The 27,755-nt window shown below is 35.1% G+C and overlaps 1 protein-coding gene across 8 annotated transcripts; it reads left to right on the forward strand.

The window, feature by feature from the left end:
• The first annotated feature begins 1,004 nt into the window (after window positions 1-1,004).
• Window positions 1,005-27,755, forward strand: LOC117915341 (COP9 signalosome complex subunit 7-like). 8 transcript variants are annotated; one of them, XM_034830926.1, is made up of 9 exons: window positions 1,007-1,198; window positions 2,405-2,480; window positions 6,597-6,685; window positions 7,698-7,787; window positions 14,716-14,760; window positions 14,854-14,924; window positions 23,151-23,289; window positions 26,668-26,779; window positions 27,440-27,755. In XM_034830926.1, the coding sequence occupies exons 1-8, from the start codon at window positions 1,040-1,042 to the stop codon at window positions 26,743-26,745; spliced, it is 747 nt and encodes a 248-aa protein (XP_034686817.1). In that variant the 5' UTR covers window positions 1,007-1,039; the 3' UTR covers window positions 26,746-26,779; window positions 27,440-27,755. The 8 variants fall into 8 exon arrangements, with proteins under 8 accessions (XP_034686792.1, XP_034686823.1, XP_034686817.1 ...); XM_034830918.1 differs by having other exon boundaries at window positions 1,008-1,198; window positions 26,685-26,779; XM_034830901.1 differs by lacking the exon at window positions 27,440-27,755 and having other exon boundaries at window positions 1,005-1,198; window positions 26,685-27,245.

A 27,755-nucleotide genomic window follows, 5' to 3' on the forward strand; every position in this document is an offset into this window, starting at 1 on the left:
TTTCCATTTATAACATAACTACAATAATAAATTCATTATCAACTCGGTGTAGATTATACCCTTTTTCTCGACGGTTTTTTTTTTCATTATTTTTACGTTACAGAAGGATAAGAACTTTTTTTTTTCTTAATTTTTTTTAAATTTATAAATAAAATATTATATTATGTTTTTAATTACATAAAATGATGTATATAAAACTACAAATTTAACTTATTTTAATTAAAATTACTTGTTTTCCTAACATAAAAAAATAATTGTATGGTATATATAATACTTTATAAGCATAGGATAAAAATAAAAAAAATGAAATAATATATCATATAATTTATCTTATTATATATTTAATTGATGATAAAATATGATAATAAATAAAATAATTTATTTTATTTTATTTTACATTAATTAAACAAATATAAATTAAAAAGACGTTTATTAAATATATATATTTGAAAAAAACTTAATATCAAATTGCACGTAATGATGGAATATGACTTTAGGTCAAATTATGGTTAGGTTATTAAATCATTAAAAAGAAAACTTCTACGATTTGTTAAAAGAGTTTTAATAAAATTTTTAGATAGATTTTTAAAAAAATGGAAAATAGGATAATTTTATATAAAAATACATGAACTCGTAAAAGATTGTATTGATGAAAAGATAATGATTTTAAAAATGAGAAAAAAAAAACTGAGGAATAAAAAAAAATAATTACCTTAAATTTAAAAATATTAAAAGTATATATATATATATATATATATATATATATATATATATATATATATATATATATATATATTATATAATAATACATGAACTCGTAAAAGAGTGTATTGATGAAAAGATAATGATTTTAAAAATGAGAAAAAAAAACTGAGGAATAAAAAAAATTATTACCTTAAATTTAAAAATATTAAAAGTAAAAAAAAATATATATATATATATCACACCTAAAACGCAGCGTTTTTGCTGTCACGCTTTTGGAAGCATTTAGTTTTCTGTTTCGAACCACTGCTCAGTGTTTTTGGCTTTTGAAACGGAAATGGGAGCAGAGCAGAGAGAAACCCAGGCGATAGAGCAGTTCGTGAAGCGAGCGTCGGACCTCGAGGGTTCCTCTCTCGTCGACCTCATCATCCAAGCCACCTCCCATTCCTCACTCTTCGCCTTCTCTGAGATTTTGGCTGTCCCCAGCGTTGTCGAGGTTTGGATTGATACGTTTTTTTTGTGTAATTCTACCTGTCATGATTGAATGAATCCATGTGGGTCTGATCAAATTCGAATACACAGAAACGTAAATGCTTCATGCTTCCTCGGTGTGCTTCGGTTTCTGTTTTTTTTCCCCTTCTGTTTGGTTGCTGGGAAAATGGGGTTGATGGAGAGAAAATTTGGGTTCTCTTGTTCATGTCGTTCTGGTTTCTAGAGAGTGAGAAACTCGCGTAAGGTAAGGTAATAGTTTGATCGGCCTAGTTGACTGGAGGTTTTTGTTTGGTACAACTGCAAAAAAAATGATGAATATAAGATTCAAGTTTTGACTTATTTTCCTTTCCTATCTTTTTCTCATCAACTAAACAGAACAATAATAGAATGGTCAGCTCTATTTCTTGGTGAATGTATTAGTGGGAGCTACGTTAATGTTGAGGGGCATTTGCGGATAAGGATTATATAGTCCATCCTTATCCTTGATAGAGGATGTACTTGAAAGAAGGCTTTGATGCGCGGAATCATTCCTCTGTGCTTAGTTGTTTTGCATTCTATACTTGTTATTTTCATCTCCCTTTTTTGGGGTTAAAAAAGAGTAAAGGAAAGGGGGAATAAGACCCCACACATTAATTAAACCCTATAAGAGAATCCAAATCACTCATGATAGCCTTCCATAAACCCTCATGATGATTCCCTCAAAGGCTTAAACCTCCATGGCTCACCAACCACCACAAACACTGTCAAATTTCCATTAGAGCATTTTTTTTCCATAAATAATCCTCCATCTTGAACCTTATAATCATTTACTAAAAGAGCTTGATTCTTCAGCACCCCACCATCTTAGAAAGGAATGTTAACCAGTATTTCTTCCTATAAACTCTTCTCCTCCCTCTCACTCTGTCATTTCTCTACTTTCCAATCATGTCTCTCTCTATCTTCAGATCTTTGAGAAATAAACAGTGTTATGCCATCACATGCGTTTGGTGGTTTGAGAAACCAAAGGGAATACCAAACTGGGCCCTTTCTCCAATAGGTGGCATAAATGGTTGCTTGTTATTTTGGATTTTTCTTAATTACACTATCATTATGCTTACTAGCAATATTATTTGTAAATTAAATCTCATTCCTTTTGAAACATGTAATTTGTGTCAGTAGATAGCAAACTATGTCTTGTCTGTGTTTTTCTTACTAATTAACTTTGATGCAGCTTCATGGAACTCAATATTCTGTATACATTGATTTGCTCCGTCTCTTTGCTCATGGTACATGGAGGGATTACAAGAGTAAGAAACTTACTCTTTAACAAAAATTTTGGTATTGAGCAATTTAGGGCATTTCTCTTATTTGTTGGGTAACAGTTATTTGTTTGATCATAATAATCCATGTGAATGTTTTTCTTTCTTCCCATGACTAAGATGCTTTCCTGGATGTTAGAAAATGCATAGATATTTTGTACATTATCCAAACTACCATTGGTCATTGTTCTTCATGGTGTCTTTGTTATGTTCTCTCTCTCTCTCTCTCTCTCTCATGGATAATGAAAGCCACTAAGGTCATCAAAAAGGGGTGTAATGAAAGTAGATATAAATATATAAAATATCCAAAAAAAAAAAAAATGGAAATAAAAAGAACCCATCTCAATCAATCTTCTACAATTAGTTCATAAAAAATCTAAGAAGGAATTAGATGCACTCGTAAAAAGCTCTTTATATATATATCATTTTTCTGTGCGTCTACTTATCAAAAGAAAAGAAAAAAAAAAAGACGTACTCGTAAAAAGGGCATTGTCAACACAATCTCCTTTAGTTCGAGGGTAAACAACTCCTTTCTTTTAGGTGTGTGTCCATTCCTCTTTTTTCAAATGCACCACATCCTTCTTTTCCTTACAAATCTACAAGACCAACCTGCTTACACTTCTATCAACCTTGGCATCATCTATTCCACCATGAAAGGAGCCAAAACAAATGACCATAATTGCTTGGCCGCTCTACATGCAATAGATGAGGATCAATGGACTTTGCATCCCTTTGGCTTGTGCACCAATTAGAATGATCTTCTCTTGTTTTAGTAGTTGATCCATGGTTAAATCCCCTCTTTAGTTGGTCCATACACAACTATATAATATAAGGAATTTATGTTTGCTATTGGCTTTCAATAAATTCTTAGACCCTGGCTTTGGAGGTTTAGATGGAGTTGTAGGGTGTGGAAAATTAGAAACAGTGTAAAAATGCGTGTGATCTAATTTAGTGTAGTAAATTAAGGGATAGAATCAGTTGAGTCAACATTTATAAATTTAGGATTATCTCTTAATTTGGGTTTTATTTTTATGTTTTTTGGGTAGTAATCATCTATACAACTATATCTTTTTATTATTTTCCTTTTTTCATGTACATAAGAGTAGTTATGTATGTATTTTACTTTGATAGACTCAGTGGATTTTTTTCTAGTCTCAATTTTTTTTCCTAGAACCAATCAGGCTGCTAGTAAGAGGATTAATGTCTGGAGTTAGCAAGGAGGAGAATTCCGAAGAGTCTTCATGAAAAACTTTGGTAGAATCGGTGGATTTTTTTCTAGTCTCAACTGTTAGTTTTCTTCCTAGAACCAATCAGGCTGCTAGTAAGAGGATTTAATGTCTAGAGTTAGCAAGGAGGAGAATTCCGAAGATTCTTCATGACAGGTATCAATGTCGCCTTTACAAGCCTCACCTCAAAGCACCAGACAACCCTTCACTGCACATGATCACTCATAAGCTGAATGAATTGAATTTTCTCAAATGATCTTAGTCTATTAAATTGTTTATTTGTAGGAAGGGGAAACTAGGATATCTGACTAATGCAAAAAGGCCCCAAAAGAGGATGATCTAGGCTTTCAAACATGGGATTCAGAGAACTCCATGATCATAGCATGGTTTGTGAGTTCTGTGGAGTTGGAGATAGGTTAGACTTGCATGTTTTTTCCAACAGCAAAAGAGTTCTAGAAAGTGTTAGAAAATATTTAATTTAGTGTTAATATCAAACTTGAAAAATAACATCTAGGACATGAAGAAGAAAGCATATATGATCCATAATCCTAACTTTAATAGTTTGTAGTTCTTCAAATTACCATATTAAACTCCTCACTTTTGATCTTTACTCTCTTTCTCTTTCTTTTATACACTCCTTAGTGATGGGTATGGAAAATGCTTTCAATATTGTGAGTGGCGATTGGGACCAAGAACTTTTCTATTTATTGGTGCTTTATGGTTCTTCCCATCAATGAAACATTCATTACATACTTTGAATTCTTCTTTAATTATTACTATCGAACCTTGTAGGTGCTTCTATGTAGGTCACAAAGCAAGAAAGCATTCTTAAGGTCAAACTACTACAAAGATCAAACAAGTTTAGCTGCTAAGGACAATAATACTCATTTAGTATTCATCTTTGCTATTGGAGTAAAGGTTTTTTGATAATCCACTCAATTTGTTTGAGTGTTCTCTAGTATTTTCAATCAAATCTCAAAACTTAGGGAGTTAATTACTTGGTGTCTTCAATCAAATTATCACCTCTGTGTGCACTAGGTTTTTAAATCTAATAGCTTGTAATCATATATGAAAATACAATTCAATTTCTTGTTTTAGTTCCACATGGTGTATTTAGAAATTGGAAGGAGTAAAGTTGCATTTTTGAAGGAGAGGACATTCTAATTATACTTTGGTTGTACTATGGTTTGCATCCTTTTTTGTGCCTTTTAGTGGATTTTTTTTTACTACTTGTTAAGAAATTTGCTTTCAAGGAATATTTAAGATCTCAAAAATCCATACTTGGGAATTTTCTCTACACTTTCCTGTCATTTCCAATCAAAATATCTGACTATGAACATATCCCTCTTGAATCCTTCCTCTTAACTTTATCCATACCTTCTTTATGACCACTAACACCATGAATCACCTCCAGAAAAGGAACAATTTAACTTTAACTAAACCTTCCCTTTGACTTCTAATACTATGAATTACCCCCAGAAGAGGAACAATTGTTTCCATTCCTAAGCCTAGAAACTACTGATAACTTTGGGTCTCTAGCTTTGGTTCTCTCTAAACCACTCCAGATGATCTCTCCCTAGCTCTTCCTTATTCTTAGATTATGTAGCATAAATACAATCATGAGGCATGGAAAATCGTGAAAAAGTAAAATACAAGAACCATAGAGATATAGAACTATGTAAATATGTGTACTTTTATTTTTATATATAGTTAGATTATATATGTTTTTGGACTATCAATTTTCCTAAAAGATTAAACTATTAAAGACCTATGGACAAACAAATCACAAACAATCTCCTTTGAGCTTTGCACATAGGCTTAATAAATTGGGGAAATAAATATGGGATGGGATTCGAACTCTTGATTTCCTGCTTTGATGGATTGTTGGAGAACCATTTTTCCTAGAAGTTTAAGTTATTAAAATTTTGGCTGACAGTATATATCATGCTTTCTATCTTATATCAAGTATTCAAATTTTGATTAATTTATCTTTTATCCTATCAATTGCTTACCTTGAAAGGAGGAGCTCCAAAAATATAATATGTATTGTAGGTACTATGAAATGTAACTATGCAAGCCCGTTGCGCCCTTTATATTATGCAAGTAGTAGAATCTCAAATATAAAGCAAAGTGGCAAAAAGTGGGATGGAGAGAATTCAAATCCTATTATAAAAACAATATTATGTTTGTGCCTCATCCATGTCTTACACCATTGTAGGGGTCCATTTTTGACTCATTGTCAGTCTGCCGAACTTACCCTTTATTTCCAAAGATTAGGGTTTATGGTTTGACCCATTTAGATACAAGGGTCAGGTAAGGGCTGGCCTTGCTCATCCCATCCACAAATGGGTTGGCTTAAGGTCGACTTTGTCAGACCTAATTGATCTCTATAGTATTGCTGTTAAGTAAAGTTTATACTTATAACATTTCATTTTCATTAAATATTCATTTCAACATATATGTCCTCATTAAATTTGTTATTACATCTTAATGATATTATTATACTATCTCATAATGAATGACAATTTTTGAAAGAAACTTTATTTGTTAAAATCAGAGGGGAAAGATTGAAAATAGTGGGAATAAATGGGCTAGATGTGTCTGGTTTTAGATGGTGATTCAGAAAATATCTGAATTCAGGTTTGAGTTCTGTGACTTGTTTAATATGTGGATCAGTTTTGAACCTTGTAGCTATTCTCTTTTGTATTTTGAATTTTTTAGAGCGCTAAGATCTTTTATCAGTCATTGTTAGTTATTTTGTTTGGATTTGCATCATTATCACTGGCACATTAATATTTATCTTTTGTTCACGGCTTATTGGTCTAAATTGTACACAATTCATGAGATGGTGGTCGTTGGTGATTGAAATTTGTGCAAGGTAATGCTGGCTTTCTTCCAGAGCTGGTTCCAGATCAAGTTCTCAAGCTAAAGCAACTTAGTATCCTTACTCTTGCTGAGAAGAACAAAGTATTCAATCTAAGATTCTCTGTACCTGCAATTTAACTTGTACCCATTGTTTGTATAATAATTAGATCCCTGATTGAGGGGTAGTTTTAATTAAATCCCTGATTGAGGGATTTTTTTTAATGATGAATACTAGAATCTGATTACTGAGGTTTAGGCTTTAGCTAAGGAAAATCCCATGAAACTTATGTTTTCTGTGATTGTTTGTCGTATTGAAATTCTAAAAAATTAGTTTCCAAAATTTGAGATTCTTTTTCTTTTCTTTTTTTCCCCCTCTTAAGCATGATTAACAAAAGAGATATCAGTTTTTTTGAGGACTACTTTATTGTTTATTGTTTGCCCTGCATCCAAAAGGAGCAAAATTAAAAAGAATTTGAAAACCACTGTTTTTTAACACAGTAAGAACTATGTCTACCATGGTGTGGTTAACCATTTTAGCTAACTTTCAGTTTCAATCACTTTGTTGGCTTACTTTATTGAGTTTGGGGTGGTTAGCATATTAGGTTTTAACCTATAGATTAACTTATTGTTAGACAACCAATTCTTCTAATAGCTTAAGCTTGTAGGATTTGGGCCCATAATATATATCATACACTAACACCCTTCCTTATGTGTAGCCTTCTTGGGCTTACAGGTGGGCTTATTAAATTAGGGAAATAAAGTAGCCTTCTATGGGTTTACTAAATTGAGGAAATAAATTTATAGTGTGGTTTGAATACATGACCTCCCACAAAATGAGCCTTTGATACCATGTTAAATAACCAATTTTCTCAAAAGCTTAAGTTTGTAGGATTTAAGCACACAATGTATATCATGCACTCTAACACTTAATTTAAATATATTTTGTGCATTTCCAATTGCCTATATGCCTTGAGTGAATATTTAGGTGACCCTTGATATGCCTATATGTGGCATTTGGTTATGAAGGAGTTCCCTTTCTATTGATATTGTTAATAGGATTTTTGTAATGCATAAACTTGTATTGAACTATCTTATTAATGTTTGAATTTTCCAGGTTCTCTCCTACTATCAACTGATGCAGGAACTTGATATTTCTAATGTACGTGAACTTGAAGATTTTCTTATCAATGAGTGCATCAATGCGGTGGGTCCTCTTGGTTTTGACAAGTTTTATGAATTCTCCTAAATAGTGAATTCTAATACCTGCAGATTTTCAAGGAACTTGGCATTTTATGATCCCTTCTTTGAAGGGATTACTTTTCTTTTCTTTCCTTTTCTATTTTTTTTTTAAAAAAAATTTGCATTTCATATTTGTTTTTTGTCCTTTCTTTTTTGGTGCGATGAATTTATATGCGTTGGGGGTGTGGTTGTGGCTTCAGTGAGGGATAGGGAAGATAAGAGACTTATAAAGCTTTAAACCAGTGATCTAAAATTAGAGATAATTGTGTGGGAAAGTGGTATAATTAGGATAAAGGATACAAAATTTTATAAATTGCTGGAGATTCCATGTAGAGTAAAAAGACAAAAATGTCTTTGTTGTCTTTTATTATTTTCTTTTTTTCTCTTTTTCTTTTTATTATTTTTCTTTGAACTTACTCTTTTATTACTTTATTATTATTATGAATATTTATGTTACGACTACTATTTTTAATGTTGTTGTTTACTAAAACTTTTTAGTATTTTGTAGTACAATCATGAGATACGAATTAAACATATTATTATTTTTAGTATGTATAACTAAATAAAAATCAAATTTGTTTATTTTTTATTTTTTTCTCCTTTAATGTCTTTACAATTTCCAATACTTGGTAAATGAAAACTTACATAAATATCTACCACAAGTAACCAAGTACAAGTCTCAAGTTTCCTAGATAATTTAAATATTTTATGATACTAGTTGACTTGACTACTTTCTTGGGACTATCTGTCCTATGTCAATCCCCTCCACTTGAATAAAATTCAACCTCAAGTCACAATCTGGATAGAAAGGCTTGTCAGGTGAATGGTACTCATTCAAATCAGAAACATTGAAGTTCTTAGAAATCCCTATATCTTCAAGTAGATCATTTCCTTATCATTATCATTAATGTACCGTAACACCTAAAATGGTCCATATTTCTTTGGTTTCAACTTGTTATAAGTTCCATTAGGAAATCTTTCCTTACATAAAAATACCATCACCATAGCACCTACTTGAAACACTTTGTGTCGACGATGCTTATCAGCTGTTGCTTTATGCTTGGCATTTGCCTCTTCCAGCCTCTTCTTTGTTTCACCTTGCATTGCTTGGACTTTCTCAGCCACATGTTCTACTGTGGTACTCGGGGTAGGAGCCCTTGGTAATTGTACCAAATCTAGGGCATGTTTTGGTGGCTTCATATATACCACTGCAAAGGGAGACTTTTGTTTAGCACCATGAACAACATTGTTGTATGCAAACTTTGCTTGAGCAAGTGCATAATCCCATTGTTTAGGTTTGTCTCCACAAATACTATGAATCAAATTTCCCAAAGTCTTATTTACTGCCATAGTTTGATTATCTGTCTGTGGGTGTGCAGTGTTATTATAATTCAGTGAGGTATCAAACATATTACAAAGAGTGATCCAAAAATGACTAAGACACTTAATATCTCAATCAGAGGTGATAGATTGAGGAACCTCATGCAATCTAACAATTTCATGGAAGAACAACCTTGCTATATGTGAGGCATCAGAAGTTCTTCGGTAAGGAATAAAATGAGCCTTTTTGAAAACCTGTTAACAACCACAAAAACAGAGTATTCTCTTCTTTGAGTATGGGGAAGTCCAAGACAAATTCCATTGACAAGTACTCCCAAATAGCATTCGAAATTGGTAAGGCCATGTAAAGTCCAATATTCCGTGCTTGACCCTTTGCTACTTGGCATGTGTAGCATTTTCAGACAAAATTACCAGCATCTCTCTTCAATTGCAGCCAATAATAACGTTCCTCAAGACTGGCCACAATTTTATCCCTTCCCAAATGTCCACTTAAGCCTCCACCACGCAAGTCTCGAATAACCTTTTCTCATAAAGATACTCGGGGAATGCATAAACGATTTCCATAAAATAAATAACCATCATGAATATGAAACTCAGCAGTAGGCTACCTTGTAGTGCATTTGTCCCAGATTTCTTTGGTATCATCATCCTTTGCATATAACTCTTTTAAACATTCAAAGCCAACAACTTCATTCCTCATTATCACAAGTAATACAGCGCGACGACTAAGAGCATCAACAACTCAATTTAGTGCTCCAGATTTATGTCGTATAACACAAGGAAATTTTTGCAGAAAAGTTGACCACCTAGCATGCAATTTATCTATATGCTTTTGGCTGTTAATGAACTTCAAAGCTTAATAGTCAGATTACAATATAAATTCCTTCTATATCAAATAATGCAATACTTTAATGCTCGCTCAACTGCATAAAATTCCTTATTGTAGGTACTTCATTTTTGCCTTGCTTGACTTAATTTCTCACTGAAAAAAGCCACTGGTCATCCACAGTAAGATAGAATAGCTCTAATTCCAACACTGCTTGCATCACACTCTACCTCAAATAGCTTTTCAAAACTTGGTAAGGCCAATACTGGTGCGGTGCAAAGCTTTTCTTTAATCAAAGCAAAGCTATTCTTTACTTTATCACCCCAACTAAACTTCCCTTCTTCAAACACTTTGCGAATGGTGCCATTATGATACTAAAATTTCGGATAAATCTTTGATAAAAGGTCGCCAAACAATGAAAGTTGCCTACTTCCATCACATTTTTTGTAGGCCACTCTTGTATAGCTCGAACTTTATCATTGTCAGCATGAACTTCTTCTGAACTGATCACATTTCCAAGAAATAACAAATTGTTGGTCATAAAACTACACTTCTTCAAATTAATAAAAACTTATTTTCCTGTAGCACTGTTAGAACTTCCCTCAAGTGCTGAAGGTGTTCTAACTCATTTTGGCTATAAATCAGAATATCGTCAAAATACACAACAAATTTCTTAACAAAAGGTCTTAAGACCTGATCATGAGCCTCATAAAAGTATTTGGTGCATTTGATAACTCAAAAGGCATGACCATTCATACGACCTCACTTTAGTTTTAAACGCTGTCTTCCATTCATCCCTTGGTCTTATGCAAATCTATATTCGAAAACAATTTTGAACCTTCCAATTGACCCAACATGTCATCTAAGCACAGAATCGAAAATTGATACTTCACAGTGATCTTATTTATAATATGACTATCGATGCAAATATGCTAATTATCATCTTTCTTTGGAGCAAGTAAGGTCGGGACTGCACATGGGCTCATGCCTTTGCGAATAAATGCTTTTGGCAGCAACTCCTTCATCTCTACCTGCAATATCTCGCTTTTTTTTTTAGGCTCGTTCTGTAATGCGGTGAGTTAGACAAGCTTGCTCCGGGGACTAAATCAATGTGATGTTGAATGTCACGCATTGGAGGCAAACCATTAGGTAAATTGCTTGCAGTGAGCTCTTTAAATTCTTCTAGCATTGGTTGCAACTATTCGGCCCTTCTACAACTGGTTTCTCTTCTCCATCTGTAATAAGGGCTGCCTTCACTATCATTACATGAACTTCTTGTGTGCTCCTTGCATCTGTTTCAAACTAAGATTCTGATCTAGCAATAGTAAGGAAAGAACGCCCCTCTACTTTAAAAGCCTTGGGTGACTCTTTTCCCTCTTTGGATGAAACCACAACATTATGAGAACCCCAAGTAAGAACATGTATATTATGGCCTACCCAGTAAAATATGGCTGGCATCCATATCAACAACATCACAAACTATTTCATCTTTATAATGCTTTCCAATGGAAACGGGAACATGACAAATTTCTGTTACCTTAACTCTAGGTCCCCTTTTAATCCAGCCTATAGCATAAGGAGATGGGTGTTTTTCTGTTGGCAGCTGCAAATGCTCCACTAGCCTTTTTGCCACAAAGTTCTCACAACTTTCACTATCTATGATCAAGTTACAAACCTTTGCAACAATACACTATGATTGGAATATGTTGTTGCACTGATATTGGTCCTTTGATGAGTATAACAACCGCTGCACCACACAATTAACGTGCTCCTCTCCCTCTTCCTGTTCTTCTGCAAATTCAACTCCTTGGTAAAAATCATCATTTTGTTCTATCTCCTCTTCATCATCAACCACATCATCTTCCAGCCCTGCCAGATTTACTGGTTTTCTTGCTGGACGCTGATTTGATTTATGCCCATGTTTTCCACACGTATAATATTTCATAGTTGCATTGTTGACAGCAGGATTTTTAGACACCTCCTTGTTAGGTGCTACTGCTGTTTGCTTTATGGAACTACCACCAGTATTAGAAGCATCCTTGGTCTGTATACTTGGGTGTGATTGAGTTGGGGTAGCTTTCTGTAATGTTTTTCCTTTCGTAATTGCAGTATATGAAGAATTAGGAATAACTCAACAATTATTATATGATTTTCCTAATATATGCTCTAACATTTCTGCTTTCAAAGCCTTATCATGGGCTTCATCAACTGTATCAATTCTCTGCAACCCAATCCTTTCTCTAAGAGAGGACTTCAAACCATTAAGATGCCTTGAAACCTGTTGATTTTCTGTTTCAACTTATTTATTATGAGTGGAGAGCCTTAAAAATTTAGATGTATAATAAAAAACTGACTTATGGGGAGGGTTTGTGGGAGGTTCCAGGTTCAAGTCCCAATGGGGGACAAAAATTTACCTATCAAAAAAAAAAAAAAAAAAAAAAAGGCTGACTTATGGCCTTGCATACAATTCTTATACATCTAGAACAAGTATTGCTCATAATTTGGAGGCAAAAATCTTCCCATTAGCAGTTGTTTCATTTTTCTCCAAGTCCTCATATGTGCCTTTCCTAACCTCTGCCTATTCTGCTGCAGTTGATCCCACCATACCACTACTCCTCCCGTCAATTGAAAAGCAACAAGTTTTACCATTTTCCCTTCTAGAACCTCCATCATGTCTAAGAACCATTCTACTTCAAAAACTTAATCCAAAAAATCCTCTAGGTGCAGATGCCCATTGAAAGTAAGAATATCTGTCTTTAGTCTATACTCTTCAAATTCTTTATTTATTATTCTTTGTTGAAACTCCCCATGCCCACAATCCTCATAAGAGTCAGAATCTTCATCGTTTGTAGGTTGTTGACATGGGTGTGCAGGAATGAATCTCTCACAAATAGGTCTGCCGCAAACAGGCCTATCAGTAGGATCATCCAAGGCAACCCTTCTGGCACAATTCCCATGTTGAACAAGTTCTTGATCGACATCCAGATTTTTTCAGACAAGCATATTATGAATCTCATTCACCTATTGCCCTAGCCTATCAATTGTAGTTCAAATAGCTTCCACTCCACTACCCTTATTGTTAGGGACCATATTCTCAATTTTATTGTTAGCCATCAAGTTAAGACAAACTTTGCTCTAATACCAATTGACACAACAAAAAAGTAAAAGAAAAAAAAAGGATAGAATAGGTCTAACCCAAGAAAGTTTGGAATCCACCGGAGAAACTCTTAAGAAGAGATTTCCATTGATTGAAAATTCCAAAAAAAAAGATCTTATCCCATCAGTTTTCCCTCCTATTTATCCTGATAACCCTTTAATGTCTTCACAACTTCCAACACTAGGAAAATGAAACTCACTTATATATCTACCACGAGTAACCAAAGTACTACAAGTCTCAAGTTTTCTAGATAATTTAAATATTTTATGATACTAGTTGACTTGACTACTTTCTTGGGATTAGTTGTCCTAGGTCAGAAGTTGAAGGGAATGGTGTTAGAAGGAAGTGAGTGACAAATATAGGATTAGGCTATGGAAAGTAATAAGGAAATTGTGGGCAATTGTTAGCATTAAAGCCTTTCTTTTTTGTGGGCAATGGAAGGAGAGTTGAGTTTTTGAAGAATAGGTGGTGTGATAATGAGTTGTTGTGTGTTTCTTTCCCTTCCTTATATACCTTAGCTAGTTTCAAGGAGGCGTGGGTGGCGGATTTTTGGAATCAGTCTAATGATAGTGGTTGTTGGACTCCTAGTTTCTCTAGGCATCTAACGATTGGGAGATTGAGATTGATATTGTGGAGTGTTTTCTATTGAAGATTCTAGGTAAAATAGTTGATTAGGGAGGAGAAGATAAGGCGATCTGGCTGGAGACAAAGAATCGTTCTTTCTCTATAAAGTCCCTTTGTGCTTGCCTAGAGCTTGGGAGTTCAACCCCTTTCCTAAAAGTTGTTGTTTGGAACTCTTAGGTTCCAACTAAGGCAGGTTTCTTTAACTGGGAGGCTTTGGTGGGGTAAAGCTTTGACTTTATATCACATCCAAAGGAAAGGGTGGTCTTTGGTTAATAGATGCTTTATTTGTCATATCTAAGAGTCGATTGACCACATCTTGCTACATTGTGGTATAGTAAGAGCTTTGTGGCAATTTTTGTTTGCTTTCTTTAGTGTATCCTGGGTGTTATCTTCCTTAGTAAAAGATGTTATGCTGGGTTGATGTGGGTCATTTTTTGGAAGAAAATGGGGAAAAGTGTGCCTTTTTTGGACAATTTGGAAGTAGAAAAATAGGAGATCGTTCAAACAAGGAGCTCTCTATCTTAGGACAAAAACTTGTTCCTCTATAACTTATTATCTTGGACCAAGTTGTACATAGCTATAGGCCCAATGTCCTTGTGTGATTTTATTGATTAGTTGGTTTCTCACTAAGGGAGGGAGAAGTTTTTTGTTTCCCTTTTCCCTTTTTTTGACCATCTTTTGGCCACCGTTGTATACGTCTTGTGTACTTTGATGCACTCTTTTTGACGCTTTTCAATGCATTTCTTGTTTACCTTTTTTTTTTATAAAAAAAAAGGATCATAGGACAAAATATGCAATGTAAGTGAACTTTGGCCCAATTATATAGAATTGATGCCTATAAGCATAATTGTCCCTTAAAATTAATAGTCAAAGATTGCATTTTTAGATCTGAACAAATTTAACAAGACAATGAAAAGTTGATAATCTTCCATTGATTTTATATAGGGCATTGTTAGAGGAAAGTTGAATCAGTTGCAAAAATGCTTTGAGGTTTGATTCTTGGCCTTGCTTATAACATTTTCTGAATTAAGATAGTCTTATCAATGAACTCATGTAAAAATGTTGATGGTGTGATTTTTGCAGGTGCAATTTGCAGCAGGAAGAGATCTGAGACCTGGAACACTTGTGAGTCTGATACAGACTCTTACAAATTGGTATGCTTATTAGATACCACACTTTCTTTGTAATGGCTAGGGACTACTATATTTTGAGTATGCTTAGGTGGGTATGATAGTGATACAGAGTGGAAACTTCAGATGTACTGGTATTGGTTGCTGATGCACCACTTTTTGAACTCAATTTGTCTCAACTTTTGGGTCCTTATCAAGTGAGTTACAATTGCTTGCTCATTTGACCAATTAATTACCTAGATCTATTTAAGCAATTCAGTCATTAGGAGAAATATATTTGTAAGTTAGATACTGAGATAGCCTTCAATCATGTAAACTGGAATTTCCTTCTTTTTGATTATGAATAAAATGAGGTTTAGCTATTAGTGAATTCATTAAATAAGATTATGCATATCAACTGTGAGATCCTCTAGTGGTGAGTAACTCTCCTTCCAGCTTCCTTTATAGTTCATTTATGGTTTATAGTATTGGGGGGGGAGGAGGAGAGGAGAATATGAGAAGGGATAGAGATTTCCCATTTACCCTTGATGATGATACACTATTTTTTTGTAATGTGTCCTCTGATGAGATGTATTTGAGGTTGACTCCTTTTTGGTTTGAAGCCATTTCAAGATTGAGAACAAACTCGAAGAAAAGTGGCTTAATTCTTATGGGGGGGCTCCCAAATATTGAAGAATTGAAGAATTAGCTTCTTTGTTGGGTAGTAGGGTGGGAAAATTGCCCTCCATCTATCTTGGTTTTCCTTCAGGTGCTTCTTTCAAGTCTTCTATTGTGTGTGCTGTTGTAGAGGAGAGACCATTTTAAAGGTTAGCTTTATGGAAATTCCAGTATTTGTCTAAGGGGGGAAGATTAACCCTTTTGGAGAGCAGTTTATCCACTTTGCCCATTTACCATTTGTCACTATTCGTTATGCTAAGGGAGGTTCCTATGAGATTAGAAAAGATGTGATGGGACTTCTGGTGAAGGGGAGCAAACTACAGCTGCTGTAACCAATCAAACTGCAGCAAAAGGTTGAAGGCAGGGGCAATGTTTGGTGTTAAGCCTCGACATACAAGGGCTACTTGCTGGAAATTACATGGCAAACCCGCAAACTAGAAAGGTGGCCGATTTGGAGACAAACAAGGTGAGGATTACTAGCAGCTACAGGGAGCAATTTTCTAGACCTGACACATCTCGCTTTAGCAAAGAGCAGCTGGAACATCTCTACAAGCTGCTGCATCAAACTCGGTCCTCTCAAACTCTAATTCCAACCAGTTCTCATGCTAAAAAAGGTAGTCCTCTAAGTGCCCTCACTCCTTTAAAGCACTCTATACCATGGATCATTGATTCAGGTGCATCTGATCACATGACTGATCTATCACAGTTATTTACCTCTCATACTCCTTGTTTAGACCATTTAAAAGTTAGGATCACTGATGGGTGTTTGTCACCTGTTGCAGGAAGGTGTCCATAGTCCTCTTAAAGAATATTACTTTAAAATCTATCCTACATGTTCCTAAACTTTCATGTGATCTATTGTCAGTCAGCAAAATCACTAGAGATTCCAATTGCATTGCTAAATTTCTTGATTCTCACTGTGAATGATAGGACCCACATTCGGAGAGGATGATTGGTAGTGCTAGAATGGTTGATGGACTTTATTACTTTGATGACAATCCTCTAAAGAGTGAACAAGTTCAAGCTACGGGTAGTAGTATAGTTTTTTTTCCTATTGAAGGTCAAATAATGTTATGGCACTAAAGATTAGGCCATCCTAGTTTTCCCCACTTAAAACAATTGTTTCTAGCTTTATTTAAGAATGTGAATCCTTTGTTATTTCAATGTGAAAGTTGTCGATTGTCCAAGCATCATCGTGTCTATTTTCCTTCTCAACCCTATCAAACATCTAAACCTTTTTTTTTTTTAATACAAAGTGATGTGTGGGGTCCATCTCATGTGACCAATGTTACTAGAACTAGGTGGTTCATCACTTTTATTGATAACCATACTAGAGTGTGCTGGGTATATAACCTATTAAAAGAAAAGACTGAGATTGAGAGGGTGTTCCAAGAATTTTATAGTATGATTGAAAACCAATTCCAAACCAGATTTAATCTTTAGGATTGACAATGGAAAAGAATTCTTCAACTTTATCCTTGGAAATTTTTTAAAAGAAAAAGGTATTTTCCATCAATCCACTTGCTTTGATACCCCACAACAAAACAATATTGTTGAGAGGAAAAATCGACATCTTCTTGAGCTTGCAAGGGCAATGATATTCACTGTGGGGGTTCCTAAATATCTACGGATTGAAGCTGTTTTTGCAGCTTCTTATTTGATTAATAGGATGCCAACTTGGGTCTTAAAGTTTGAAACTCCTTTAAACAATTTGTTAAAAGTCTTTTCTTATATTTGAATCTTCACTTCACTGCCTCTTAAAGTTTTTAGTTGTGTGTCTTTTTTCCATATTCATAAACAAAATCGATCAAAACTCAATCCCATGGCTGAAAAATGTGTGTTCCTAGGTTATTCTCCTAGAAAAAAAGGGTACAAGTGTTTTGTTAGTATGGATGACACATTCTTTAAAAACCAACCATACTTTACCAAAAATACTCTTCAGGGGGAGAATAATGAGAGGGAAGGTCATTTTTGGAAAGTGTCGGCTTCTTTACTTTTACCTACCTCTTCTTCATTGAATTCCTCTTGGTTTGATCCTAATTCTATTGGTTCGAATATCATAAACTATGAAAAATCATTGACAGGGGGAGAAACACTACCGAGAAAACCTCAAAGTGAACTTCGTATTTACTCTGGAAGGAAGAATCATCAATATAAAGAGCATTAACCAACTAAACCATGCCAAGAAACTTCTTTGAATAAAGGCAACTAGAACGAAACAAGTAATTCGATCCCCAATTCTACTTTGATTCTTGAATCTAGTAGTAAGAGAATTTCCTTTGATCTTGATATTCCCATTGCACTTAGGAAAGACACTCGTTCTTGCACACTATTGCAAAATATGTCTTATCACAGTATATAAAGCTTTTACCACTAATCTCTCTACTGTTTTTATTCCTAGAACCGTACAAGAAGCCTTGAACCATATTGAATGGAAGATAGTAGTTTTAGAAGAGATGTGGGTTCTTGAAAAAAAATGAAACTTCGAAGATTGCTAATTTGCCTCAAGAAAAAAGGACAATGGGGTGCAAATGGGTATTCATAGTCAAGTACAAGTTAGATGGGACTATTGAGAGATATAAAGCAAGACTTGTTGCTGAAGGGCTCACACAAACATATGGAATAGATTTTCAAGAGATATTTGCTCTAGTGGCAAAGATGAATTTCATACGAGTTCTCCTCTCACTTGCTGCAAATCTAAACTAGTCATTGCAACAACTAGATGTGAAAAACGCTTTTTTGAATGGTGAGTTAAAGGAGGAAGTTTTTATGGACTTGCCTTTGGGGTTTGAAGAAGTTTATGAAGTTAGAAAAGTTTGCAGACTAAAACAAGCTCTCTATGGGTTGAAACAGTCACCTAAAGTGTGGTTTGATTGATTTACATGAGCTGTTAAAAGCCAAGGGTATCTCCAAATTCAGGCTAATCATACAATGTTTTTCAAACACTTGAGCAATGAACAGATAGTCATTCTCATTGTATATGTATATGACATAATCTTAACTGGAGATGATGTGAATGAATTGAACAGATTGAAGTCATTTCTCGCATGAGAATTTGAAATTAAAGATCTTGGGGCTTTGAAGTACTTCTTAGAAATGGAATTTTCAAAATCCAAGAAAGGAATATTTGTACACAAAGGAAATATGTGTTAGACCTACTCTCAAAGACCGAGTTACTTGGCTGCACACCAATGGAGACTCCAATGGAACTAAATGTGAAACTAGAGGCAACAAGAATAGAAAGAATGGAAATCGAGGGCAATACTAAAGGTTAGTTGGAAAGTTTATTTATCTTTCACATATTTGACCAGATATAGCTTTTGCAGTTGGTGTAGTGAGTCAATTCATGAACTTACGAAGAAACAAACACTTTGAAGCAATCAAACGAATTCTCAAATATCTAAAGGGGACATTGGGAAGAGGATTATTGTTTGGAGAATCATGTCCATTTGCAGATTGAAGCCTACACCTATGTTGACTGGGCAGGTAATGTAATGGATAGAAGATCCATTTCAGGACACTGCACTGTGGTTGGAAGTAATTTAGTTAGCCAGAGAAGTAAAAACCAAATGGTGTTAGCAAAGAGTAGTACTGAAGCGGAGTTTCAAGCTGCTGCTCATGGAATTTGTGAGTTAGTTTGGCTGAAAAAACTACTCAAAGACATGAAAATTCCCACTCCATTGCCTATGATGCTCTACTGTGACAATAAAACGGCTATCAATATAGCTCATAATCCAGTCCAACATGATAGAACCAAACATGTGGAGGTTGATTTGAAAAATGGACTGATCTGCATGCCTTACATTCCAACTGAAGAACAATTGGCTGATGTTCTTACCAAGGGATTGATGAAAGGGCAATTTGATAATCTAACATGCAAGCTAGGAACACAAGATATTTTCGAGTCAGCTTGAGGGAAGTGTTGGCAGATTTGATGCAGTAAATTAGGCTATTGGTGCAACAGATTAGGAGATAGGGGAGATTTTTGAAATTATCTGCCATAATTTTTAAATATAGCAGTTCCAATTTTTTAGGCTAATCCTTAGGCTAAGTTAAGTTACCTATGTACATAGGATTCCTCTATAGTAAGTGTTGTAAATAAACAGGATTGTAAATGCTGAAAGTATTATGGATTGAAAATATAGAGAAAATATTTCTCCAACTCAACAGTTTATTAGTTTATTGTATCCTTGGATAAGCTTTGCTACATGTAAGGATAAGTTTTGGAAGTATGTTATCTCAGGTAAATTTGGCGAGGAGGAAGGGTGAGTGTTCTGATGAGAGGAGGGAAGAGTTTGGAGTTGGGCTATAGAAAGCAATTAAGAAGTGTTGGGAGGTGTTTCAAGCCACAACTATATTTGAGGTGGGAGATGGTAGGAGAGTGAGGTTTTGGCATGATCTATGGTGTGGTGGAGCGATTCTAATGGAATCTTTTCCCACATTATTTTTCATTGCATGGTCAAAAGATGTCTAGGTTGTCGATGTTTGGGAGGGCTGGGAGACAATGACTATTAGAATCTCTGGTTTTGAAGGAACTTCTGTGACTAGGAGTTATCTTTTACGAAGTATTTGGTACTGAAAATTCAAGTAGTGATGGTTACTAAGGGATGTGAAATAGGTTGGTTTGGAAAGGCTCAAATAATGAGATTTTCTCTATCAAATATTTCTTTTTTTAACTCTTTTGGAAAGCTACTTTTGGAGTTTCTTTCCCAACAAAAAAGGTATGAAGCTTAAGGATCCCTAACAAAAGTGTGTGTGTTTTTACTTAAGGTATAACCTAGAGAGTTTGTTTGTTTTTACTTTGTAGCTTCTTGTTTTTGTTTTCTTGTTGTTTAGCTTTTCTTTGGTGGGAGGATTCCTCATCCTTCTCTTGTACTTCTTTTTTCTATCAATATATCTCTTTGTCGTTTCCTATCAAAAAAAAAAAAAAAAAAAGTGTGTGTTTTTCTTTTTTCTTTGTTTATATGGGAGGCAGCTTGAGAGAAAATCTTAATGTTGGATCAATTCAGAAGAAAAAAAAAAGGGCCTCTGGCTAATTAATGTTCCTCATGTAGAGCAACAAAGAACCAATCAACCATATCCCCCTTTGTTGTGGCATATAGAGAAGTTTATGTCAAGTGATTGTGTGCTCCTAGAGCCTCTTAGGTGCTGTCAAGGTCAGTTAAAAGAGGTTTTATTGGGGTGGGTTGTACAGGAGTTCTGCAGGGAAGAAAAAGAAATGAAGTTTAGAGAATGATTCTTCTATGTTTATGTTAAACCATTTGGCAAGAGTGGGGCAGTAGAACCTTTGATGGGATGTAGCAATGGGTTCAATCTTTGAGAGATGTTTTTTGTTCCTTATTTTTGTGGCCTAGAAGTTGTTTAGGTATTGATTGTTCATCTTTGTCTTATTCATTGATTATGTAGGGTCCTGTTAATTTGTTTCTTTCTAGAATCTAGCCTTTTGTCACGCTCCTATACTCCTTTTGTTGTGCCTTCACTTTAGTTTATGATTGGTGCTAGTCAAAAACTGACCCAGCCTTTAATCAAAACTTCTCTTGCAATCCTCTTGTGCATGTTAAATTCTTTTTGTCCTCTTTACATTCTATCTTGGTTTTGAATGAATCCTCCAACCTTGTTATTTAAGAACTTTGCGTCATGAGTTTAAATAAATTCTCCAACCTTGGTTCTGATACTGCAATTTATTTTTAGGGGACAGTTTGACCCTACATGCTGTGCAGTTATAGTGAAGCAAAGCAATACATAAATAATGTATAATGTGGTTCAGTTAAACAATTCTACACCAATGGATTAAAGAAACGTCCACTATAAAATCAAGAATCTTAGGATGTTCCCTTGCAACTTATATTCCCATCCTAATCTTGAGTCCTTGAACTACTTCATAGCTCCCTCATTCCTCTAGGTTTCAGCATCTCTTCTTCACATGCCTCTACACCTTATTTAGTTACAAACCAATCTCTTATGACTTGTTCTCTTACACTCTAAGAATATTTATAGAGATGCCCATAACCTGTTTCTTTATTCAACAAGGAAACTTATTTTCATTAGAAAACATCAAAGTAAGAATTCTTCTTTGCAATATTCTATACCAAAAGGCATTCTAAAAGAATTAGGTGCTGAATCCTGATGGGAAATCAGGACACTTTCCAACAGACATCAGTCATTGCGATTCTTCATTGCTAGATATGTTTATTTTTTACATCACTGCAGGTAATAATAAGGATCCATTTATTTTATTCATGGGGAGGACCCCTTCAGTCTCTTTTGTTCAGCTGAAACCTTGGAGATTGGGGACTGAGTGATTATAAACCTCATGGGAAATGCTTTATGCCTACCCCGTGCAAGTATCTTGGAGGGAGATCTTAGGTGATGAGCACTTGAGAAGTCAGGGTTATTTTTAATGTGTTGGTTCTATTCATATTTGCTAGGTGGTGGGGTTACAATTTCTCAGCTAAATTGATATGGAAGTCCTCTACCCACTCAAAAGTGACCTTATTTGCAAGATTAACTGTACTAGACCATATCCTGACATTGAATGAGCTGATCTCTAGGAAGTGGACAATTTCTAATTGCTGTGTGCTTTAAAAGGTAATAGAGCAATTTGCTGGTAGTTTATTGTAGAGATTGGATGTCTAATGCCTATCTTGTAGAAAATTTGCCTATTTGGTATTCCATGCTCCATGTAGTAGAGAAACAAAAGTGCATTTTACAGTAGGGAGTTGATTCTGGATGACATTCTGATACAATTTAAGGCCCTGTTGGGATTAGCTTCTTGGAAGCCAAAAGTTTTTTCTAAGCTCAACAAGAGCTTTTGGATATGTTTTGGGAATTTCAATTTAAACCAACAAAATAAAAAAATAAAAATCTTATGGCTTAGGAAAGAGCTTAATAGGAAAGCAAGGACAATATTGCATATCATGGAAGTCTTTTTTGGTTTAAGTGGGAAGCTATTTCATGTTTAATGCAGCTTTTATGGTACCACAATTGTCCCTTTTAAAATTATAATACCAAAATTGGTGTTAACAAAAGTAAAAAAACAAGAAGCTATCCCAAACAAGGCCTAAATGGTTTTTTTTTCTTTTTTCTTTTGCTTATCCCACTTAAAAGAGATCAATTGACTTGATCTAGACCAATCCAAGGAGAGTCATTTTTGGATGATGCCATTTGTTGGTTCCTGGGGTTTTTTTGCACATGCTAGATTAAAGAATACAAATTATGTTCAACTACATGTTTCATATATGCAATCTATTTTTTCAAGGTCATAATGGAATTCTACCAATAATCTAGGATATTGCTGCATTTTGTTTTGTCATGCCATGTATTGGTTGTTTTTAGATATTAGGCAATATGCATCATAACTCATGATGCCTTCCAAAACATGTCTTTTTATCTTAAATTTGTTATTGAACTGTAAATCCTGATCAGACCTTGTCTTTGCCAATATATATTGGGGTCATATGAAATTTCAGCCACAATGATTATGATATATGATTTCCAAATTTTTTCTTATTTTCTAATTCATCTCTTTGGTTTCATTTGTTGTTCTGGAATGTCTTTGGATTCATTAAGCAGTTTTTGTTTCTTAAATATTAGGTTGTCCACTTCAGACAAAATGCTGTTGACAATCAAAGAGATGATTGATCAGGCAGATAGGATGAAAGAGTTGGACAAGGAACATCAAAAGGAAGTTGAAGAAAAGATAGAATTAGCAAAGAAATTCCTCCAGAACAAGGTCAGTTGAATCCCTTCCCTTTTCTTTGTCGTACTTTTGTTGCATGTAATTCAAGACTTTGGCTCATTTAATTCTATGGAGATGCATATTTAACATGCATAACTTTGTAAAGCACTTACATAATGTGCCTTGGATTAAGAGCATACACCTTGGTCTGTGTTCTAAATTGACGAGTGTTTCTTGTCTAACTTTTCTCTGTGTTTCTTGTATTTTCTGTAGTAAGTGAGGACCTGTAGTTGAGGGATCTTCCTTTGCTGTGAGGATCTTTTACCTAGAGCAGGGCCTTGAATAACCTTACCTAGTTGAGGCTAGATTGGTTTCTGGTCTCAGAAGGTGGGAAGGTCATTTTAGCGGAGTGATGTATCTTGCCCAGACCTGTGTCAGATCATTCATCGGTTCTGTTGGATGGGGGTGGTATGCAGAAAGGTCCTACACCTTTTAGGTTTGAAAATATGTGGCTCAAGGAGGAAGGTTTCATAGATTTGGTGAAGCAATGGTGGATAAGGTTTAGTTTTAGGTCCTACACCTTTTAGGTTTGAAAATATGTGGCTCAATGGTTTTTTTGGCAATGTTGTTGGGACTTTGTCAAGGATGAATTAATGGGATTCTTGAGGAAATTTCATGAATAGGGCAAATTCGTAGAGAGCATCAATGCAACATTCCTGATTTTAGCACCAAAGGTAGGAGGTGCTATATTCCTTAAAGATTTTAGGCCTATAAGTTTGGTGGGTAGCCTTTATAAATCATCGGCTAAGGTGTTGGCTAATAGGCTTAAAAAGGTTTTGAGTAAAGTGGTCTCAAAATCCTAGAATGCCTTTGTAGAAGAGGGTAGGCAAACTCTTGATGTTATGCTTATTACCAATGAAGTAATTGATTCGATGTTGAAAAGTAACACGCTCAGGGTGCTTTGTAAGCTTGATATTGAAAAGGCGTATGACCATGTTAGTTGGGATTTTTTGCTTGCGGGTTTGAACAAAATGGGTTTCGGGCATAAATGGATCTGTTGGATTAGTTGGTGCATTTTTTCACCAAAATTCTCTATCATTGTGAATGGTACCCCTTCAGGGTCTTTCAAAGCTCCAGAGGTTTGAGGCAAGGGGATCCGCTTTCACTGTACTTGTTTGTGTTAGCCATGGAGGCACTTATCTGCCTTAGAGAGAGGGCTAGTGGCTTTTTGTCAAGTATCAAGGTGAATGGTAGAGTCAAAAAAGGTTTGGAGGTTTTTCATTTGTAGTTTGCTAATGACACGGTGTTTTGTGAGGCTTCTACTACCCATTTAACCTATTTAAGTTGGTTACTTATGTAGTTTGAGGCCATTTCGAGTTTGAAGATTAACTTAACCAAAAGTGAGCTCATTTTGGTTAGGAGGATGAAGACTTGAAAGAGTTAACCGTTGTGTTAGACGGCTGAGTGGGTGTGCTTCCGTCTGCTTATTTGGGCCTTCCTCTAGGTGCCCCTCATAATTCTTTGGCTGCTTTGGATGGAGTGGAAGAAAGGTTTCATAAAAGATTAGCAATGTGGAAACGACAATATATTCCAAAAGGGATAGACTTACACTGATTAGGAATACTCTTTCTAGATTGTTAATCTACTTTATGTCTTTGTTCTAGTTGCCTAGGATAGTGATGTTAAGGTTGAAGCAAATTCAGCGGGACTTTCTTTGGGGAGGAGGGGCGATAGAAAGAAAACCTCATCTAGTGAAGTGGGTCACTGTTTGTTAAGGTAAAGGAAAAGGGGCCTTGGTATTCGACGTCTTTCTTCTCTCAATAAGACCTTTTTGTGTAAGTGGAATTGACGCTTTGAAATAGAAAGAGAGACAAATTATAAATGGCAAGTATGGGAAAGTTGAAGGGGATAGGTGTTCTAAGAAAGTGAGTGAGAGTTATGATGTTGAGCTATGGAAGACCATAAGAAATTTGTGGGAGATAGTTAATTGTAGAATTTCCTTCTTAGTGAGCAATTAGAGAAGGGTAAGGTTTGTTAAGGATAAATGGTGTGGAGCGCTTCTTTGCAATACTGTTTGGTAAAGGGGTAGATGAGGGAAAAGAAGACAAGGTGTGTTGGTTGGAGGTAAAGAGTGGATCTTTTTCTTTTAGGTCTCTTTACTCTAGCTTAGAGAGAGGAGATTTGAGTCGTTCTCATTTGGTATCGTGTGGAAAGCTTGGGTCCACATAAGGTGAGTTTCTTTACTTGGGAGGCAACCTAGGGAAAAGCTTTGACTCTTGGTCATTTACAACAGAGAGGTTGGTCCTTAGCCAATATATGTTTTCTATGTCACACTTACATAGAGTCAATTGACCACATCCTCTTGCATTGTAGCAAGGCGAGGGTTTTTTTTTTTTTTTAAATTTATGGCAGCTTTTGTTCTCTTTTTTTGGTATCTCATGGGTGATTCACTCCTCTGTTAGAGACACTTTGTTAAGATGGCAGGGCTCTTTTGTGGGGAGAAGTGGAAAAAAGTTTGGTGAGCTGCTCCTTATACCTTTTTTTGGATAATTTGGAAGGAGAAAAATGGAAGAACATTTGAGAATGAGGAGCTCTTTGAGTATAAGTTGAAAGTCCTATTTTTGTGGAGTTTGTATTCTTGGTCAAAGTTGCTCATTGGTGATAGGTAGATGTCCTTTTTTTTATATTATTTCATTGATTGGTTGGGTTCAGTTTGAGGGAGGGAGTATTTTTTTTTTTTCCTCCTTTTTTTGGTGCTTTTTGGCGGCTATTGTATGCATCTTGTGTACCTTGGTGCGCTTTTTTGGCGTTTTTCAATACAATTGCTTCTTATCCATCAAAATAAAATAAAATTATATCTTACATTCACCAAATATGGCAGGCTCCTAAAGTATTCCTTGTCTACATGGTGGGATAATGTTTGTCCATCAAACCTTAGAAACACTGCATTTCAAATTTTGAAAGCAACAAGAACCCAAGGATATCATAGTTGCATTTACATTTCTGACATATATTCACTATTCAATTCTAGGAACAAACTAAGAATGGTGTTTTTGGGTGCATATTATAAAAGGGAATGGCATTTTATTTTTTGGTTAAATGTTATTTTAAGAGAGAAACTTTTCTTTTAAAATAAAGCTATGACCACTAACAGGGGGAAATGAGAACTTGATTTTGAACTTGAGATCATATAGTTGGTCCTCTTTAAATTGAAAAAAAAACTCATTTAAGGGTGAAAAATATACTAGAATGATTTATTTACATGCAACTTCCTCATGTGCTCCAAATGTTTTCCCCTTTCATTCTATGACTTTATTTAGCATTCCCTGCTTTTGGATTTGTATATTTCACTGTAAACTGTACATGTCAAGAGAAATGTTTTCTCATTAGTTGGAATATATTGGTCAATGTGCTGTACTTACATCATGGTAGGGTTTACATAATGTTAGCAGCATAGTATCAAGTTGGGGCCATTGGAGGACATTGACATGCTCTATATGGATGAAGTAATGAGCTCCAGGGAACTTGGAACCCACTCCAAGAGGTATCACATATCAAACACTTTGCATATGTCCTGGTCTACCAACTATGCCCATTTATTCACTTTAGCTCAGGACTATACTATGTATTTTCATTATATGGATAAAGAGATGACTTGATTGCAAAATCAAATGTTTGTATTGACTGAAGTAGATGCTCACACTTGAACCCTAAAGTTATTTTTTAAAATACTATGCAGAGGCCTAACTAGCTGAGCTAGACCATTACAATTATAAGCCAGCTGAATGGCAGATCATCCCAACTTAACCCTATGAACTTGGGTGATGAGTATCAGTGTAATATGGAAGAAAGGTGAAACCTGCAGTTTGACTGCTGGTTTCAGGCTCATTCATATCGGTCTATCTCTAGTTATCTATCAAAAAAAAATATATATTGGTCTATCTCTAGTTTTGTACCTCACTTGAGCTAAGAGTTGAACAACCTGGTTCATGCTATAACAGCTAACTAAATTACAAAGCAAAACTGGTCCCATGGTTTGAACTGTTTTGCTTTGATTCCCTGCCCAGCTTAAGTTTAGGGTTGAACCAACCAGGTGGGCAAAAGTGTATAAAACAGGCCATTTTTACCATTTGGTCTGGCTTTAACTGCATGCTTTCCATGCCCTGTTTTTTCTGTTTGAGTTTAGTCACTCTGAAAAATGCAGGAAGCGAACATCAATATAGAGACGAGGTGTGGGGGGATCCTTTTGGTGTGACTTCAGGTTGGTGGCCAGATTTTTGTTCATCTCACATTGGATTTGGAAAATTTTTCATGTTCTGGATTTGAAGCTCACGTTGTTTCATTTAGAATCATAAAGAAAGGAACAAAATCAAGTTGATGGTGCAGCTCAAAAATTATAGGAAGTTGAACACATTATCATGATCACATTTGGCCATTTGAGGTTATGATCATTTAGAATGGATGATATTGCAGTTTAACTTTCCCGCTCCTATAAAAGTACTGCACACAATTTTCTTGAA

The sequence above is a fragment of the Vitis riparia genome, chromosome 1 (assembly GCF_004353265.1).
Source record: "Vitis riparia cultivar Riparia Gloire de Montpellier isolate 1030 chromosome 1, EGFV_Vit.rip_1.0, whole genome shotgun sequence".
Lineage (NCBI taxonomy): Eukaryota > Viridiplantae > Streptophyta > Magnoliopsida > Vitales > Vitaceae > Vitis > Vitis riparia.

What these genes read in the sequence shown, in the direction of transcription:
- LOC117915341 (XM_034830901.1), top strand. Translation starts at nt 1,040, where the DNA reads ATGGGAGCAGAGCAGAGAGAAACCCAGGCGATAGAGCAGTTCGTGAAG. An exon ending in CTCTTGCTGAGAAGAACAAA is followed by an intron (nt 6,686 to 7,697) that starts GTATTCAATCTA and finishes TGAATTTTCCAG; the next exon opens with GTTCTCTCCTACTATCAACT. An exon ending in AGAAATTCCTCCAGAACAAG is followed by an intron (nt 23,290 to 26,684) that starts GTCAGTTGAATC and finishes ACATAATGTTAG; the next exon opens with CAGCATAGTATCAAGTTGGG.